The following is a 21,947-nucleotide window of genomic DNA, read 5'->3' as shown; positions in this document are numbered from 1 at the left end:
GAATTAATTATTACCGATTACTTAGTACGGAATGGGATTATGACGCTGAATACTTGAGTACATTGTCTTGTTGATTTAATATCGATCGGTCGTCGATTTTCTAAATTCGAGTCAGTTAGGTCTACCTAGGAATGTGATCTTTTAAAGTATTCATGTTATAATATGTAGATACTCTCTGAAACTATTACGTGTCTACTACCATCTTTATACATACATACATTTATACAGTAAGTATCTACATTTTACGCAGTCGTAGACGAAGCGCTAGTGTTTAATAAAGCTTTCGCAAAGAGCAAGAATAAGGTTCAAAAGGGATTCCAAAGTACGTCGCCCTATCTAGGCTGATTTATCTTTTCACGCTACTTACTCAGCCTGGATAGGTCCAAAAATGTTCTGTTTCTATGCATGACTTTATATAAAATTTATAAAGTTTGCAAAGCCGCCGTTACCTACATAGAATATTCAGAATCGAAAGACTTTGGTCAGGGGCGAACGTCTCGAAACTTGAAGAAAACTTTTAACTTTATTTTTACGCTGTCCCAACTAAAGTTTCAGTGTTCTTACTGTCCTGAAGTCACTGTAATGGGAACCAAGGGAACGATTTATTTATTTTATGATTGCGAACCTTTATTATTTTTGAGAATATACGATACTTGTTTTCTATGAATAAGTTACTAGAAGAGACAGCTTGATATAGGGGTCGGTTCAAGTTTAGTAAATAATAAACTACTTTAATTTATTAATGTGATGAATGGTAATAAAATGAACATCTCTACTTAGAGTTCTGATTAAATAATTCAATTAAGTTTACAAAGTCAAGTTGTACAAACTGGAGGTCGCTTCGTGATACAAATTAAACTACATATGTTGTTAACATCTGTGATTTATAATTTTATATAATTATAAAAAAATACTCGGCTTTAGCCAGAGAAATTAACAAAAAAATTGAAGTTATTATTAAAATAAAACCTTTATCGCTGTATAATAATAGAATTTGACATTTAATTTTCTTGAACACTCGCTTCAGTATATAGATCGGAGCCCCATCAATTTACTACACAAACTGAAATTTGCGAATGTGTAGCGAATAAAAAAGAAAATATATTTTAAGGACCTTCAAGTGATCATTTTGGCTTTACGCGCCTGATTCCAAAAATAAACCGCACTTGACGAAAAAAAAAGGTTGGTTTCACTGCATTATAATATTGATCTCTACACTGTAGCAGGGTGTAACATCTTGACGTTTTACCATATTCCGTACATAATTCATGAAACCAGGCCTTTAACATAACAGGCTAAAATTCCCTCGTATTCAATTTTCAGAATATGATTTACTGATGATTTTTTTTTATTTTACTCTCAGGTTATTTATCGCACATTTTTTTGAGAATAAACTACATTATACAAAGAGTAACTTCATTTTATTTTTAAACATACTATATTAATCATGGAATCTTTTAAAAACAGGCACAAACTACGATCCTCGCATATTTTTAGCTTTATTCATATTTATTTTATTAAATAGTAATTCAAATACGCTATTTATGAGTGAGTACTCAATCTCCAATAGCAATTATTGTTAAATGGGCCGACGTTTGGCCGCTATCTCACCTGATGGAAGTGATGATGGGGCCTACGATGGAGCACGTCTGCCATTGATTGATTAGTTTATTCAACTTACAACATTAGTTAAATTAGTACGAATTGCCTTCTGATTTTTAGATGTAAATCATTAGATATAATATGTATTAATACATATTACTCAACTTTTCTCGATGGTTAAGTAAATTACAAAGTACTCGTAGTTGTTGGAGGTGAAGTTAGGATTAATAAAAGCCGAGGATACCTAAGTGCCTGGGTTTATAGAAAAGCTGTTTGCAATTACGTTGCGGCGAAATGCGGCGATCGTATTCCTGATTTAAACTCAATGCAACTATAAATAAATTATAAAATTTATTCCTATCAATTATTTTGGTACCGTAAAACATGGCAACTTTACCATATTTTGGAACAAAAATCGAAATATATTTTAACCATAAGACGCATAGAAACCAAAACTATATATTTAGAATTGTAGTCTATCTGGCTCACTTTACCGTAATCGTCATTATATACAAACGCTTACTTTAGCCGTAGTAAAGAAAAAACAACATGGGTAAAGATACCAAATTTTTGGCAACTTTACCTACGCTCCGTATTCATCGTGTATTGCATATTAAAGAGTTGTTGAGGTACAGAGGGCTTCATCTAGGACCTCTTCGTATTATAATGCAAACAATATGAGGAAATCTATAAAGATAACGGCTACACAGACAGTAGGGAAAGTTGCCACGGGTTTCATCGTAATTTACATACAAATAATTTGTTACGCTCGGGGTTGTCAAAAAATGAGAATTATTTTTATGACATGTATATTTAAAAAAAAATTATAAACCTTAAAAGTAAAGTAAAAAAAAGCATAAATATCTGACATAAATATTGTTCCCTTTTAAACTAAATTAAGTTCTAAAATTTTAAGTATTTAAGTTTAAAATTGTAAAAAAGGCTACAAAATAATGTTTAATCTTTTGACTTTTTAATTTTTTGACTTCACTATCTCCATAGCTAATTTTAACATTACTTTCGTATAGTTTTTATATGGTCTAACTCCGAGTTATCTGCGGTTTTGTTTCATGTGAACCATTTTGGCTCTAAAACAAAAGGTATTATTAAATACATTATAACTTATCATCCAGGATATTCACTATTATGCTGGGAAATTTAGGTATTCGAAAATGGTTACATACACACAAACAAGAAAAAAACATTTATTGCCAACCCTAACTGTAGGTAAAGTTGCCACAAAGCAGGCCGTGGCAACTTTACCTAACCTGTGTCAACATTACCGAAGCGATTATTTATCAATAAATTAAAGAAAAAGCAATTGCTGACATTACAACAGTAATCCCAACTATATTATACATTCAAGATCAAAATTTCACTCACCTGTGACATATAATTAAGGCTCTGTGAGCACAATTTAGGAACTACTAACTTTTAGCACATTTTCACGCACTACACTGTGACGGCCATTACTGGCATAATAGCAGTCTTGCGTCTACGCAAAATATAGTAAATATTTCCTTTTAATGTCTAAAAAATACTACTATTACAAAACAGAATTCTAGTGGGTAGATTTTTAGATAAATGAGTTTATACTGAATACCTATAGTATGGTAAAGTTGCCAAGGGTCCGGTAAAGTTGCCATAGTTTACCGGTATATATTTTGCATACTTTCAATTATGATGAAAAAGAAATAAAATCTTTAAAATATAATAGGTATTTTTTTAAACACTAGGGTTTGGTCGTGTGTGCGTTTACAAAATCTTAGGTTCCAATTTTAAGTTAAGCTAGTGGATTTTTTATGATACAACTAGTCTATACTACTACTGTCGAGTACTTCATGTCTGTTGATTATTGGCATTTAACAAATAGTCTACCAAATTCTAAACACCTAATAAAGGATTGAATGTTGAATATATTGTACCTATGTACATAATTCTAACAATTTTCTACTTCAGTACAGCAACATTTAAATGAAATATCTCGTACATATTTACTCAGCAGCAGCTAATTAAATTAGTTTGTTAAACGTACGCCCTGTGCATGATTTGTAGGTATTGTTCATTTACACCGTTTGGTTACGCAAAGGAAATTATTACATGCCCATTTTGCTTTGCTAATGTTTTCAAAATTAATTATTCATTTGAATATCATAATTTAAATGGTTTATATAAGCCATGATATTATAAATAATACATAATCCTAGTTTAGACTATTATATTGCTATACTTCTTATTTAACTTTGTAGTTCATTTTACTAACAAATAATAAAAGCTTGTCTTAAATTATTTTTTTCCTTTCATTTTTTTGCGTATAAGTAACATCATCATAAGTAACATCATGGTATAAAGACTGAGCAAAATATCTCAATTAGGTACGTTTCTCTACTAAATTTAAATGATTTTAAAATAAAAGGTATATAAATTCTAGGACTTTAGTTTTAAAGAAAAGGTGTCGTATAAACTGAAATACACCCCCAAGACAGGAGATTAGTTGGAGCGGACGGGGGCTGCGCTTAAGCGGCTCCTGCCAAACCTCGGGGGCCAAATGCCTCCTGCCGGAGGTTGTACGCGGGGATCGTGCGGTCCATGGCCCTCTACGGCGCCCCTGTGTGGGCGCCGAACCTGATGCGGCGGCCAGCTCGGGCGCTGCTCACGTCTCAGAGGGTCATGGCCATCCGGGTGATTCGTGGATATCGCACGATCTCCGGGGAGGCGGCGAACCTCCTTGCCGGATTACCGCCGTGGGATTTGGAGGCGAAGGTGCTCGCGCGCGTCTTCAGTCTGCGCGCCGACGCGTGTCGCCGGGGCGAAACTCCATTGCCGCGCCAGATAAGTGCGTGGCGGGACGAGCTTCGGCGCGATCTCATGGCGGAATGGCAGCAACGACTGTCGCAACCGAGGGCTGGGCTCGCTGTCATCGCAGCGGTAAGTCCCCTCTTTGAGGAGTGGCTAGAGAGGCGCCACGGCGTCCTCACCTACCGCCTAACGCAGGTGCTTACCGGACATGGGAGTTTCGGTAGGTTCCTGTTCCTTATTGGGCGGGAGGAAACGCCCGGGTGTCATCACTGTGAGGACCGCCCGGGGCTGCGGTGTGCCCTGCGTGGGCTGAGCACCGCCAAGTCCTCAGGGATGTGGTCGGCGACGGCGACCTCTCGCGCCCGGCACTGGTTCAGGCCATGGTGCGGAGCCAAGGGGACAGTAATGCTAGCTAAGGAGGAGGCGGGGCGCGTGAGAGCTTTTCTCGCCCAAGGCGAGAAAAGTCATTGGATGATTTTCCCCCTCAAAAAAAAAAAAAAAAAAAAAAAAAAAGACAGGAGATTAAACTTTTCGGATCAAACAACGGAAAACTAGACGATCGGAATGTCGTGTCGCGTGTTTCGGTGGCACAAACTTTAACACGAGCCGCGAGTTCCAGAGAAACGGTGCAGGTGTTAAGAATCGTCGCATACTGGGTCGATTTACCAAACCACTGCTAAACGACGGAATGCAATTTTATTTTAATGCTAAATAAACTTACGTGCTCCTTTGGGAGTAAGCAGAGGTGTTTTTTTTGCAATTAATTTGCCTATATTGAATATACTTATTATCCCGACCCGGAGCTACGGAGTACCTAGCGTGTTACCGGAGCATCGGCTCAAAGAGCAGGACTGGGTGTTTTTTAGTCAGTAAGGCGCGAAATGTCATTAGATGATTTAACCTACTCAAAAAAATGTGAACAATTACTCAATAACTCTTTGCCCGGAAATAGAATCTTTTTCAGCAGTCGCACTTGCAGCCACTCGAGCAACGAGGCAACCTATAGGTAGAAACTTGCCGGCCTCTTTTCCTAATAATGGTGTCGTTAACCATTTATAGTAGTACCAAATCATTTCGATGTTGATAGAAACTCGCCGATTTTTTTTTAATTCTCGTGAACCATTCGTGTACGACCGGCCCTAATTTCAAGGAAAACTTCTCTGACAGACTTATACGAAGGTTTCAACTACGTACAATTATTTAATTTGCCCTCGGGGTGCACCTGTAATTAACCAATGTATTCAACCTCCCTGAACAATGCTCGTTTTTAACATTATCAAAGTTATAATGAACGTTGTAGAATCACGTGTATTGGTAGTGTGTTCGGTACAAGTTCTCGGTAAACATGATCCTTAAGTTTATAGAACAAATGTTGCGTGTGTTTAGTTATTTTAGCTTCAATATTCTTGTAGGCTGCTTGTTTAGCGTCGTTTATTAATTAGCTAATATAGATATTGCTTCTTAGAAAGGAGTACATGAAATTAGGAACTTTGTTGTTAATTACTTTAATATCGGTATAACCTATGTGGTGTATTATAACGACGGCTTTTATTTCTTTTAAGGGATAGAGCGGTACGCTTCGCTTGTACTCCCAATTTTCTTCAGTTTAGTATGTTATTTACGAGCAATGAATCTCAACTTATATCTTGTCAGAGCATATGTCCAGACTTTTTTATTTTGCAATGCATATACTTACACAAAACGTTTTAGCTACTACAATCTAAAACAATCTACAACAATCTGTTACTGGCTGAACCTACAAAGTAGACTTGTCCTTGACTTTAGTCTAAGAAACCTATATTTGTTCCAGTGGCTGACTTTACGACGCAACTGTCCCAACTTTACGAGCACCACTCCACGGAGCTGCAAGTCCTCGTCGCCAGTTTCCGTAAAAGAAGCAGCGAACTGAGGAAGGAAAGGTAAGTCTAGATTAAGACCTAGGACACAATGTCTTAATGACTCAAAGTAGATAACTGACGAGGAATATTCTGATGCTTGGACGTATCTCTTGTGTTTTATTTATGTTACATTGTTTAGGAGTTTGCTTACCTACAAACTTGATGAAGTTATGATTACATTTGTACATATCTAATGATTCAATCATTATTTTTACGTAGATTATGTATCCTTTATTTTATTCTTATTCACACACACTAAAAAAAATATCGCTAAAGTATTGAATTTCCAAACTAAAGCAGAACTTAACAATTTCTACCTGAAACGACGTACTTGGGAATTTCGAAACTTATTTCATGTGATTATTGAGAAACACTGCTCAAGTATAAATTAAGTACCTACTTGACTATAGTCTTTCGAAGAAAATTCACAGATTTCTGTATATTTACATGTAACACCGATAAAATGAAAATTACTTGGAAATGAGTTTTCATTGAGTTCATTTCTTATTCAGATTTCTTTGGACTTACTTCAAAAATAGTATCTTTTCTTATTCCTATTCGTAAAATACCTACTGGCAAATACCACTACCGAAAAAGAGATATTAGATTCTATTCTGCAATTAAACAATCGTTATTTATTCTATACACACACACTTCATAAACGTATCATTACTCCGACATTAACTAAAAATCACGGTCCCGCTGTGACTTGTAACTAGTATAGAGCTTTTCTCCATTAATATACGTGAGTAAACTGTGATTTTTAGATAATTTTGTAAGTCGACGTCGAGTCTTACGATACTTATTATAAACTAAATACTGAAAAATCATTATATGAAATCTTTAATTAGGTCGCTTAAATGTGCATCTCAGCCAACCCCAACGAGAGAATAGGCGTGACAGTAAAATCTAAAGGTACGAAATTTGACGGATTCCGACGGTCAACTTTTTCAACTCTAGTTTTTCCCAATTCAAAAAGCTTCCAGTCCAGATGAAACTGGATTATCGTTGGAAAACTGATTAAGCCTATCACTGCTGTTTGGAACACGGGATCAAATTGTGCTTGGGTAAAATCACATTAACTTACCTATGGCCACGTAGGTTTCAGTTGTGCGAGGATGTGTAGGAACAGAATTTTTTTATTAATTCTATCTATTAGTAGGTAGTATTAATACCTATGTGTTTCATATTTTGTAGTCTGTAAAAGTGATGTCAAAATAATAAGCCACAGTTTGGCCTAAGTTAGTCATGAAAAATGCAACCAGTTTTTCTCGAATTTCGGTTTATTAATTAATCTCATGAGACAATAGGGAACGGGAAAACGGGAACAAATCTCTATGACTACAACGCATAGATTTCAGTTTTAAGTGTTCATTAACATTGTTAACTCCAAATCCTTGAATGTTTGAACAAAAACATCTCCCAATTCTTTTCGGTATTTGAATAAACGCTAAAAATAACGTAAATACATTATTAAAATGTTTCAAGACGCCATCGTCGCCGTTGATTCAATTTAAAATGGGAGTCGGCGCAATTTGTTTCTGCTAATGTTAGTCAAATTCAGAATCAAAATATCATTTCGAATATTTGGCCGTTAATGGAATAGGCACTTAGAGTTCATTCGCGTTTATAAAAATAGAGAAACATTGACTGTCCAATCAGGTCACGAGGAATTTTGAACGTAAGTTGCTTATTGGCTGTTTCAACAGTATTCAGATCGTCATTAGGAAGGTATGTCATCATTACTCTCCATGCTGTGGCATCCCTTTGATCATTCACAATGGCAATCATTGTTATGTGATTATTCAACTTCAATTGATGTTTGATGCATGAAGACTGACGTCAAACGTCAAGTTGTCTGTTATACCTCTACTCTTGTTACGATTACATACGTACCTATGATATGATTTATGTACATATATTTATGTACTATCGTTATAAGTACTGCAATAATGGTGAGCGATCAGTTATACTTGAAGTGGCTATTACAGCATTTAAAGAAAAATACGTTAGATTAATCGAATACAACAATTTTAAACAGACTTATGTTGTTGTTCATTAGTTAGCAAACAGTCATATAAACAATGACAAACCTGTTTAACATAAAATTTTCAGTAGCTAAAGTGTTGTGGAAACGAAGTGTAGTAACAACAAACCAAGGTTTTTTTTTAAGTAACCCGACGATTTACATTTTTTATAGGTACAATCCTACTTTCCCTGTGGTTTAATAACATTAAGTGTTTAATTAAATGAAGGCCTAGATAAATGAAAGCCATATTTACTCAAAGGTCCGACATAACTCCTGCCTGTGACGTCACTCAGGTAGGTACACTGACCCTTGCTCGTAAATAAACTATATAAGGAAGAAAAATGTTTCCATCTTATAATATTGTGCCTACATTTTTTGTTATAAATATTATATTATTGTTTGTGCTAAGACTGCTATGTTCCTTTTTCTATTTTTGTATTTTGACAAAAAAATAACTTTTATGATGTAATTGAAAATACATCTATTATTAGAACTTATAACGGGATATTTACCATGTTTATTCATTTTATCGAGTTTCAGTTAATCCGTGAACATGGCGCTTGCAACAGTGCCGAAATATCGGAAACTCGATAAAATGAATAAACATGGTAAATATCCCGTTATAAGTTCTAATAATAGTGTTAGTGACCATGTCATTTTAGAAAATGTATCTTATTTTTCTTTTACTCAATGCTGTTTACCTGGCCATATTTTAAAAGATATTTTTTTCATATCATTTGCTAACGAATTTAAACCATACTTTATTCACTCTATAGCCTATTTTTGCTGATCTAGGACCCGATGTAAAAAGCCGAAGACATCCGTTACTGAAGCAGCCATTTATCAAGGTGCCTTAACACTTGCCTATGAAAGGCAAATAGACCAATCGGTCAATACGCAGACCAGCAACAAATGTAGATAATAAATTATAATTAGCTACTAACTTTGTTTACATGTTTTGGTAGTTTTCACTAACGAGATGGGCAGAGCTCCAACGTGCGCCCACACTAGTACTTTATCTGGGCAGGCCATAACTTATAAATTTAATCAGTTACTAGCCATTAGTTAGGTATCACGAAGGACGTGAAACATATTGCCTATTGGCTCTTACAAAAGGCCGCTCACACAGTTCTTATTAGGTACATTACTTTTAGGTACATTAGTAAATAAGCCAGGTAAAGGTAATCAATTCGTCGAACGTGTCTTTGTAGGTATCCTAAGGGATTATAACAGTGAACGATCGGATATTAAACTATTATTATTTTGTTACCACAATTTAGTATTATCCTAATATTATGTGTTAAAATAAAGGTCACGTGTTGAAGATACACGACATGTAAATATATTGCCAAACAATATCTTATTTCTTATTTAATCCTCAACCAGAGGGGAGAGAGAATTGGACGGGGACAAGTCAAGGCTTATTCATGTAGCTTTTATTATTTTTGATATTTTTATTTATCCATATCCAGTCTGTTCCAAACCATAAAATAACAAAAACCTCACCTCCATCATCTAGAATGGATATAATGATAATCCAAAGTATGATAGACAATAGCAATCAAACAATATTCTGATCCCAGTACCTACATCAACCTTTTTTTTATATCTTAAGTCATATTTATGTGTGTGAATATATTTACTACTTCGTAGGTCTAAAAGTTACAAGTAAATCTGTTATTTTAATGGCTTTTTAATCATATTTTGCGTCCAGTGACCTTCGACCTGTAAAACCAATTAAGTGACGAAATGTATTGATACTTATTCCAAAATTGTCTTTGTAGAGAAACGGTTCCTAAAATATTAGAAAAAGTAAGTATTTTCTTTTCCGAAGCCTCTTTAACTTTACTTTTTAACGTGTTGTTGATGGGGGAACGTATTCCCTACGGGGGTGAACTTATCGTACGCACCTATCCACTTCGGAAAATAGAAGCAAAATATTATTTATAAGTATTTCACAGAGACATCGCTCCAATAACTTTAAGTAATAAGCTCATCCGTCGGCGCCATGTCAGCGCATCTGTGATTTCATCACTCTCGCGACAGTTGCCTTCACTACTTGTTTAGGCATTTGATATAATTTCTAAGTTTACTATTTAAATAAATTCTCAGTTTTCTTTTCCTTAAGTTTCGGTAAAATTAGTGCATTTTTAAATATACTGGTACTACAATTAGGGTTAACAAAATTTTCGTTCCGTATGCATCCTGACCAAAATAACACGTAGCATAATATTTATATAATGTTGATGTAAGTTGAAATAGAATTCAATATCGTATTCCTAATGTGACTTCCAAAGGCAATTTTGTCACATTTTACAACATAAAACGGCACACTTAGTGAATATACAAAATTATATAGAACAGCTTCAAAGCAATTTTAACGGCAATGGCGCTATAAAAGACAACTTTTTAACTCCATACCTTCATGAAAAAATATTACGAAAAGGGAAAAGTGAAACACTGTCACTCTGTGCCACTTCAGTGTACATACATTTTGGAATGACGTGTGAAGCCTTTGTGAATCAGAAAGGGCGAGAGTAAATCAACTGATTAAGTATTCATCAGTAAAGAATCGTCAATCGTCTATAGCAAACTTCCTTCGCCTTTGAACAAAATCCTTCTAATTGAAACGAGACAATCCAATTATGCTCAAGGAATCAAATCCGAAGGCACTTAACTCCGTCATTACAAACAAATAAAAAGGAACGCGCAATTCCCCCGGCAGATGCAGTAGGCAGCCGTTAAGGGAAGTTACTCGTTAGCCACAAAGATAAAATAAATCCCAGCGGGACTGATGTAGTAAAATGAACTTTATTGATATTATATTGTCTGTCCGTTTTCTTTATCTTGGAGTGAACGTTTTGTTTCAATGCTCTTTATTGCTGGTTTCATTTGTTTCTAGAGTAGTAGATCCCAACTTGTTTCACCCAGTGTTTTGTAGGAATATTTTATATTGCGGAGACCGAGAATACTTTTAAAATGTAAGTAACGCACTAAGATACATTACCTACTCCAGAGAAAAATTCCATTTCCACTAAGAACATTTTTCGACAAACCTCTTGAGAGGGTTTATTCGTCTGATGTTCTAATTTGATGTACCAAAAAAGAAGATTAAATTATAAAAGGTCTCAACTGTAACCTTCTACTTTAATAAAGAGCAAGTATATAAAAATGGGCATATGGTATGAAACCGACCTATATCGTATAAATGTACCTGTCCCAATGAAATTTACTTACTTGGTCCCTAGAGACCGTCCCAAACTGTCCGAAATTCAAGTAACATCTTTATTTCTTCAAAACTTCAAGGTGTAACTTTAGTGATGATAAATTTTAGAAAAGGAATTTTTGAAATAACTTCGTCAAGTTCGTGCCAAAACGTTGTTTCTTGACTGTTGTAGATAAAACTGTGATTGTTCTAAACTGTCAGTTTTAATGAGCAGAAAGCGATATCTTTTCAGCGAAAGGGGAAATCTTCGTTTAATTCTAATTTTGTCCAAAGCTTGTGCTATGATTCGTAAAAAGGATACATGCAAATAATAAGACAGCGAAATTCTTCTTACTTTTGACTTCCTGATTCTGAACCGTTTTCTACGGAACTTGTTAACAACTCAGCTATATCCACCGTGGATACTAAAGACTAGTTAAATTCGATTACAAATTAATTAGACTAAAATTCCTAAGACATTATTCTCAAGGACAGTTTTCATGTAACATACCTAAGGGACTTGGTACTAGTTTGCGTGTACCTTCACACTAAGCTAATTAAAACCGAAACACATGGGTACAACATACATTTGTCAATGTCATACCAGTGCCCCTTGAGGTAACGCCTAAATGTACGTAGGCAGGGACTAAAAGATCGAACTGCTAGTTAATGGAATGTTGAACTACTAACCAATTTAAACGACATTACAAGGTCGAATAGAAGTTTTTAATTTGGTACGAAATTAGTAGTGTAGTACGACGGTTCGACAGTAGGAAAGAAAATATCATTTGGACAATTGTTGTTTTGTTGTGAAAAATTAAGAATGTAGCACTAGCCAGTTCACCTATTTGTAATCTCCCTCGTTCTCTCGTAATCTGAGCAATAACTTGAAATAGAGAAATTCTATAAGCCGTATTCTACTGTAACCCAGACTGAAACATATTTTAATCAAAACTTCAATAACTACAAATGGTTGCCAGTGTAAACGTATCGTGTAACATAGAGCTCGTGAATAGAAATATTCAAATCTGCTCGCATTCTCCCAAAAAGCTAGTAGATATTTTATTCAAAACTAGATGGCGCTAGCAATCAGAATAAGGTAGCACTCACATACAACAGACAATAGAAAATTATATGAAAAATGCAAAGTATTGTACGTCGTAGTTTCTACGTAATTCACTTCCTTTTGTTAGAGGAACATTTTCGAACCGCTACAGTTCTGCAGTGATTCTCTCTTTTATTCACTATAGAAACAATAGAAATCAGATTGTACATGACTTTCCTACATGAATAAGTAATTGACTCGACTACCTAGCTAATTACCTCCCGTAAACATGTCTTCTAAGCTATACCAAATCTACGTATAAATGAATATAATGACAATTGAATCTTGTAAGTTCAAATGAAAATATTACAAGTAGCAATAAGATTCTCTGTATCATAATGCTAGTTCAGATAATTCTATAAAATAACGATAGCGAAAGCTTCGTTATTGCCCTTCAAATCAAGTAGCCAATCACTAAAAGCAAATTGGAGTAAGTACCTTTACTTAGGCTACATCTGGCATCAAAGGTAAACTTTCAATTAATATTGTGGCCACATAAACAATTGACAGACGACCATTCTATACCCTTAGTGGGTAGGAGTTTGCTTTACGTTTAAAGTAATCAAAACGAGATCGCGTTCAACGCTCTGATTGGTTGGTTTATTCAAATTGACCAATCTGCACCTTTAATATGAGTTTGCTTTACGTTTAAAGTAAACGAAACGAGAGCGCGTTCGGCGCTCTGATTGGTTGGTTCATTCGGGCCTGCCAATCAGAGTACAGAACACGCTTTCGTTTCGATATTGTTCAATGTAAAGCAAATTCGTACTAAGGCACAGAGCGCCAAACGCGCTCTCTTTTCGAATACTTTAAACGTAAAGCAAACTTGTACTAAGGGTAATGAAGGTAACCTGTAGAAAGCAAGTAATATCAATCTCTGTTTTCAGAAATCGTCCTCAATTGGCCCTCACTGATTATAATTGCGTTTATATATTGGTGTCAATTTTCCCAGCAGAGGCGGAAGACGGCTAATTCAATTTCTGTAAATATAATCTTTGAGTTCTGTTGATTTGATTTCCGAGTATTTATAAGTAAGAGCTCAAATATAACTTCTGTTGCGATGAGGATTTTAAAGGTCAGCTTCTAAAATACTTTTATTAAAAGAGAGGTAATTTTATATCACACAAATTATTGAGACGTGACCCTTACCATGATGATTAAAAACAAAAGGTTATAATTACTTCTACAAACACGACACAAGTATGTTAAAAACCTTTTTAATTAAATTAAGATGCGTTAGACCAAAATTAATGTAAAAGGGTCATTCTAAATTGTGCTTTCCTATAAATATTTACAGTTGAAATTACATCAACCTTAATAACATTTATCCATTTGTAAGGAAAGACCCTATCATTACTTTTCTTGTTGGATAACGACAGGAAGGTATAAATAAATCATCATCAATTGAACGAACAATTTTCCGATCATTTATCATAACTTTGCTAATAAACGAGGCATAACAATGATACATTTGTAATCAAGAATCGTTCGCTATCGAATCTGATATTTTTGTCGTCTCCTAAGTAAGACCCGTCACGTTTTCTCATTTCTTTAATATTTTATGTATGAGGGTGTATCGTTTTTGTCGATTTCCATGCTGATCTAGTGGTTGTGTAAATGTGTATACTACCTTCTGTTATTTGAAATCGTAAGGAAAGTGCTACTGTGATTTCAATGGAGATTGCCGTAGTTTCGAATATCTGCGGAAATATATGCTTGTTGTTGGGCACCCGGCACTATGTAACAACTCTTTTGTTAAGACCCATTGAAATAAATTTGCACTTGAGAAATCATAATAATGGGTTATAAATAGCTTCCCGATTGCTTGGCATAGAAAATTTTAAAACATTACAAACAAACTCAGAAACAAACATAAAAAAATCTAACAACTGGTATTTTTATTCATTCTAATAAAAATATAAAGCTCCCAACTAAAATTAAACCGCAGTAGGTCTTCGCGAACCCAACAAAAATGTTTTTAAAACCATTACAATAGGGATGATGACAGGCTATGAAAATTACTATTTAGTCCGTCAGTTAGGTAATGAAAAAATATTAGACGCGTATTTTTATTTTATCATATAAGATAACAATGCTTAGTTAATACGAATAAAGTTTAGGAATGGGAGCAAACACGTCATTTCTACGTACAAAATGTATCTGGAAGTGACGTCACACGTCATATTTGAAATCGATATATTGTTGAAAATATTTGTTTCTGTAAGATAATAAAAAACGTTTCAAATATTTTAAAATATTCTATAATGACGGCTGCTTAATTTTTTTTATATAACCTTTTAAAAAAAATGCACCCATATAGCAATACAAATAGCTTTGTTTTCAGTATTCTCTGTTTCAATATTTGAGTATTTTAGTTTCAGTATGCTCTAAAATTCACAACATAGATACAGAGATTCTATGAATTCCAATTATTTGTATGTCAGTTACATAGGCAACTAAATAAATTAAAACGTCAAAAAAAAGTTACCGATACACTGTTGTGGACTGTACTGGCAGTGCATGGAAAAAATTCATAGTTCATATTCACTTTTTACCCGACTGCACCAGAAGGAGGGTTATGTTTTTCGAGTGTATGTATGTATGTATGTATGTATGTATGTATGTATAATTGTTTGGCACGCTCTGCAGCCTAAACGGCTTGATGGATTTTGACTTGAGAGGTGTCGTTGGATTCGTATTTACTGTGAGAGTGACACTGGATATATCAAAATAATAAAAAAAAACAAAATGGCGGATTTTTGGCGCCAAATTCGAATATTTCTCACTCTCTAGCCTAAACGGCTTGATGGATTTTGGCTTGAGAGGTGTCGTTAGATTCGTATTTACTGTGAGAGTGACACTAGATATATCAAAATAATAAAAAAAACAAAATGGCGGATTTTTGGCGCCAAATTCGAATATTTCTCACTCTCTAGCCTGAACGACTCGATGGATTTCCGCTTGATAGGGGTCGTTTGATTCGTATTTACTGTGAGAGTGACACAAGATATATCAAAATGAAAAAAATAATAAAACTAAAAAAAATAAAATAAAAAAAAGTAATTTAAAAAACTAAAAAACCCGACTGCATTTGAAATGAAAAAACCCTAAAACAAGAAAGTTATCGTAAAATTTAAGCAGTCGGGACCCATTCTAGAAAGTCAGCCTTATGTGCACTCACAAAGTCTTTATATTTAGAATGGGTCCCGACTGCTTAAATTTTACGATAACTTTCTTGTTTTAGGGTTTTTTCATTTCAAATGCAGTCGGGTTTTTTAGTTTTTTAAATTACTTTTTTTATATTAAATGCTACCCGCTGTTCTGTTAAAAATTCTAACTTTATATAGAATAGAATACTACACAGTATCCATTTCGTGGAAAGGGAATGAATGAAAGAATGTTCTTTTAGTGTGGTGTGCATGGACATTCTATGGAATATTCGCTTTTCAAATTCCGTGTGGTATAAAATAGTATGTAGGCATTGTAACTTTTTACATTTGTTTCAACAATGACCCAGGTATAGTGGCGAAACATGTGCCTATCAACTGGTGTAGCAATATATGTACCTAACTATGGATAAAAAATCACACTGCTTTTTATCGAAGGGAAACGAAATGTTTTATTACAATCAGGGTTCCTTAATTTTCTTTAGGCGTTTTATTGATTTTAATTTAAAAATTTTTACAACTTAAAAAAACTTAAAAATTTGTAAAAAATACCGAAACTGGAACTTAGAATTTTACTATTGTTTGCTTACGTTACTATACATAGCCTAGCCTATGTTGCATATGTTTTCCCGTAACTTTGAAAAGCTTTTAAACATAACGTCAGAGTTTTTCACAAAGCTCGTGAACTGCCTATCTATCAGCGTCAGCTTTCCGATACCACGTCATTTGCACTATAAAAAGTTTTTACTCACCTCAAAAATTGATGTCAACCTTTGTTAAATTATAAACCAGTACAAAGTGTTAAAAAATCTATGAACTAAATAATATGAACATAATACATATTTTAATGTAGATATAATTTTTTCAGTGATTTCTTTAATTCTCATCAATGTAAGGAAAGGAAAAGAAGTACTTTGATCAATAAAATATGTATAGCTTAACTTGGTCCTGACAATATTTCCACCTTCAGCGAAATTTTAATTCACTTGATATCGCTGACAAAAGCGGCTTCTCAAGTCTAAAAAGACGACAGAATTATTCTTAATCGTATCACATAGATACATGTATGACTATGTATATGTATAAGGAACAATTAAATAAAGGTTGAGGTCTCAAATTCGAGCAAACCTAATTACAAGCCGAGAATCTGCCTTTTATAATTATACTAGCGGGACCCGACAGACGTTGTCCTGTCTACACGTTAATTTGAAAATTTTATTCTTTTTTTAATAAGCTAAAACATTCTGGACCTTTTTGATGAAAATTATTATTCAAATGTTATGACAATATCTAACGTCATTAATATTTGACACTGCGATGGTAGCGCCGTCCGTCGGATCCGATGTAAAACATTCCAAAATCAACAACTACTAATAAATTAAAAATTAATTAAAAAAACATTGTCCAGCGGACAAAATTGTGAATCTAAACCATTCTCAGATCCTCTTGAACACACACAAAAAGTTTCATCAAAATCCGTCTAGTCGTTTAAGAGGAGTTCAGTGACATACACACGTACAGAAGAATTATATATATAAAGATATAAGATATAAGATTTGTCTCTTTTTATACCACTCTTTTTTTAATGCCAAGACATTGTCAAAACAACACACGGGTCATCTGTATCCTTAGTACGAGTTTAGTTTACGTTTATAGTAATCGAAACGAAAGCGCGTTCGGCGCTCTGATTAGTTGGTTTATTTGAGCCGGCCAATCAGAGCTTCGAACGCGCTCTCGTTCCGATTACGTTAAACGAAACGAGCGCGTGCGCGTTTAAACTGCCATTAGACCACCACAGATGGGGACCAGTACCAGTAGGGCTGACTCCTGATCCGGAGCTGCGGACTACCTAGCGGGTTTACCGGGGCTTCCGGTTCGAAAAGCAGAAATAGGAACAGGGTGGTTTTTAGTTAGTAAGAGTCTGAGACTCCTGCCTCGCCTAAGGCGGGAGAAGTCATTGAATGATTTTCACACTCAAAACAAAAAACAATCATATTTCATCTCAATATTTAGACTATCTTACAGACTTATATCTAAACGCTTACGTAATAACTAATTTAAATGCACGACATTGTAAGATGTCGCAACATGCACTGTAGGACAAAATAACGATGACACTATTCTCAGTTAATAGGAAAATCACTACCGTACATAGTATAAACAAAGTCGCTATTTTTGTCTGTATGCTTAAATCTTTAAAATTACGCAACGGATTTTGATGCGGTTTTTTGTAATAGGTAGAGTGATTCAAAAGGAAGGTTTATATGTATAACTAGCTTCCGCCCGCGACTCCGTCCGCGCGGATGTCGGTCTTCGCGTGGAAGTTTTATTTCTCCATTTTGAGTAACTCTGACAATGACATCTTATAAATATCTATTGGACCCCAATACGGCGAGGCCCATAATAATTAAGGAGATCCCTCTATTGAGCTACTGCTGTTGAGCTCGCGTTCTGTAGAATAAAACTGCTTTTTTTTACGTATTTTTTTCAGGATAAAATGTATCCTATTTTATGCCCAGGATAATAAGGTATAATTATACCAAGTTTCATCGAAATCGATCCGTTAGTTTTCACGTGATGCCCGAACATACAGACAGACAGACAGACAAAAAAAATATTTATTACATATTTGGGTTTGGTATCGATCCACATCCCCTGGGTGTTACTATTATATTATTTTTAGGGTTCCGTAGCCAAATGGCAAAAAACAGAACCCTTATAGATTCGTCATGTCTGTCTGTCTGTCTGTCTGTCCGTCCGTCCGTCCGTCCGTCCGTATGTCATAGCCATTTATTTCCGAAACTGTTGGGCCTACATAGTTGAAACTTTGTAGGTTGGTGTATTTTGGTAACCGCTATTCGAATTTTGAATAACAATTAATACATTTGAAAAATTAAAGGGGGGTACTCCATACATGGAACTCATTTTTTTTTGTCTAACATATCCGTGATGCGTGTCTATGGATAGGTCTTTAAAAGGTTCCTAAAATCATTTTTCGATAAAATCAACTGTTTAAAAGTTAGACGCTTCCAAAGTGGAAAAATGAGTGTCCCCCCCTCTAACTTTTAAAATAAGTGAGTGAGAAAACTAAAAAAAATATATGTTGTAGATTTCAATAGAAACTAACAACGAAAATTGGTTTGAACCACATATCATTATTAGTTTTTAAGAAATAAAACATTTTAAAAAACCGCAAATATAACTTTGTCGTTCATACAAACACTATTTAAAACCAAGTTATTTTATAACTTTTATATTATGTCATCTATTTGCTGTTACGGAACCCTTCATGGGCGAGTCCGACTCGCACTTGGCCGGTTTTTATTTCAATTTGAATTGTCCCTTCTACACATTTATTATAATATATGAATGAATGAATGAGTGTTATAAACGTAAGTGTAGACAAATCTAATCAGAAATCTCCGAACTGCTAAGCTATCGGCAGTTATACGTGTTATTGTGAGTCAACCATAGAAGATAGACATTTGCTGTCGTAGAATATTTTTCAAACAATTTTAAGGAGAACATTTCCGTCATACATTATTTCTGTATAGCTTTAACCATTAAGGCTGCACACGCGACGGAAGCTTAAAAAATGCAGTAAGTTCTCCTGTTTTCCCAACATTTCCCTTCACTGCTCTGCTCCTATTGATCGTAGCATGATGAAAAGTATACTATAACCTGCCCAGGAGAATAAGGAACAATTGTACCAAGTTTCGTTGAAATCTGTCGAGTAGTTTTTGTTTCTATAAAGAACATACAGACAGACAGACAGACAGACAGACAGACAGACAGACAGACAGACAGACAGACAGACAGACAGACAGACAGACAGACAGACAGACAGACAAAAAATTTTCTGATTGCATTTTTGGCGTCAGTATCGATCACTAATCACCCGCTGATAGTTATTTTGGAAATATATTTCATGTACAGAATTGACCTCTCTACAGATTTATTATAAGTATAGAATAGATATAGAAGATAATTTATTTCTTATTTTTATTTTTTGATTTTTGAAATAAAAATATATCTATGTCCTTTCTAAGGTTCTAAACTATATCTGTACCAAATTTCAACCAAATCCGTCAAATAGTTGCGGAGATTAATGGTATAAGCATAGAATGTTCGACGTGATTCTTTAATTTGACATAACTTTTTTATTTATGAACCGATTGACATGAAACAAACACTAAATGTAAATTTAAGCATCCCACAATATATTCGTGAAAACCGCATCCAACTCGGATCAGCCGTTTCTGAGATTAGCGCGCATAGACAAACAGACAAACAGACAAACAGACAAACAGACAAACAGACAAAAAAAAAGTTAATTACATTTTTGGGTTCGACATCGACATAACAATAACCCCTGCTATTTTTTTTATTTTTATTTTCAATGTACAGACAGCACTTTTCTACGATTTTATTATATGTATAGATTTGGTGTAACAATTCCCTTTTGTGCCTATACGATTTTCGTGTAATGTGTACCAAACACTTGACTTTAAACACACCATATTTACTCTTTGGTGAATAAATTGGAATATTAAATAACATTTAGGAAACGCGCTGGAAATGGACAATTGTCGATTATTATTTTCGCGTAATTAAAAACAATTCTAAGTATTTTGTGTATACAATAAACGATTTTTAGTCTTATCGTATGTAGAACGAGAAAATTCTTGGAATTACAGGAGGCGTTTTATAGAATTACTATAAGATAAAATTGGTCGATCATAATAAAGTTGTATTTTCATGTAACTAACACGTAAATAGCTCAGCTCCAGCTGTTCTCATTACAGTATTTCAGTATGATGCATATTTGTACTTAAGAAAATAAAAAATACGTGTCTAGTATTTTAAAATAATCTACAAGACGGATATTTAAATACAATTAGTCATCTAAAATAAAAATAAGACTCGAAGGTAATAGGATATTACTTTCACAGCAAAATTTAATCCAGTCTTAGTTATCGTAGATTAAACTTGAAACCTTGTCATCCGCTGCAACATCATTAGAATAAAATCTACACATATGAGAATATTTCCGCGCAAATAAGTCGTAGTAATTTGAACTCTCAATTTTTAATATAGAGTTGCGAACTGGGCCCCGAAGCGAACGGTCTTTACACAGTTCAGTGCTTTCTTCACTTTCATGATTCAGCTCATTGAAGCGATGAGCCTAGAGAATTCTGATATTATAAGTAACGTGTTCATACCTGTATTTAATATCAGATCTATAATATTATTATTACATACTTTTTTATATTTTAATTTGCGTTGACCAAATTGTTTCAAGAGTTTTATATTTACGACTGCTGATTAGAACGAGACCTCGAATCTGGTTTCTCGGTCAATCAATGAATTCAAAGAATTTTAAAACATTTTTTTCCAATTGTATGTAAATTTCAATCGTCTACTCTTATTCTATTACCACAATTAGACTTAGAACATTAATACCAACAATAAGTGCACAACAACTGACTCCTACCTGAATGAAGAAATCATCTAACTAATAATAGATTTTACCTAACAACAGGATTATCTAAATAGAGTATTAAACGATAAAGTTAGTCGTCAATAACCCGCGCTTAAGACCTGACCCTGCCCCGGTGCATCGTCTCGGAACACCTTTGAACTTTACCGACCCGTGACCTGCCCTTAGTTAAATTTTGCGCAGGAAACTACGTCGGCAAACAGTTAACTTTGTGTGTTCACGACACTACCTATGTAAACGACAAATAATTTTCATAACAAGATTTGTTTCTAGAGAAGTTTTCGATATTACTAAGAACGCAACGCAACGTGACGCCTTTTATCCCCGAAGGGGTAGGCAGAGGTGTATCTGCACATTACGGCACGTAATGCCAATGTTCATAAATTTTATTTAGTAGTCTGTTAATTCTGGCTGGCTTAGAAATCATATCAACAGCTTTTTGTCAATAATCACACCTGTGTCCACTTATTATTATTCAGTCAGTTCACTTATTTCGTTGCCCATCTCGAGGATAACTTCTAAAAAGGTTTTGCTGAGTCAGTTGTTCTTGTGCCCCATCGGACCAATAGAAGGTACTACGAACTAAGACACCTACAATAGAACATCTAGTCGAATATCAAAGCATTCTGAAAAAGTAAAAAG

At 34.5% G+C, this 21,947-nt stretch overlaps 1 protein-coding gene across 12 annotated transcripts in view; it reads left to right on the top strand.

The window, feature by feature from the left end:
- The window catches only part of LOC118281882 (uncharacterized), a 173,360-nt gene that overhangs the window by 66,375 nt on the left and 85,038 nt on the right, over nucleotides 1-21,947 (top strand). For all 12 annotated transcript variants that reach the window (XM_035602658.2, XM_050701701.1, XM_035602676.2 and 9 more), the window contains one exon: nucleotides 6,212-6,320. In XM_035602658.2, the coding sequence (XP_035458551.1) occupies nucleotides 6,212-6,320 (109 nt within the window). The remainder of the gene's footprint in view (nucleotides 1-6,211; nucleotides 6,321-21,947) is intronic.

This window comes from Spodoptera frugiperda, chromosome 20 (assembly GCF_023101765.2).
Source record: "Spodoptera frugiperda isolate SF20-4 chromosome 20, AGI-APGP_CSIRO_Sfru_2.0, whole genome shotgun sequence".
Classification (NCBI taxonomy): domain Eukaryota; kingdom Metazoa; phylum Arthropoda; class Insecta; order Lepidoptera; family Noctuidae; genus Spodoptera; species Spodoptera frugiperda.
Note: the sequence above shows the minus strand (reverse complement) of the source record. Positions and strands in the feature narration are given on the sequence as shown.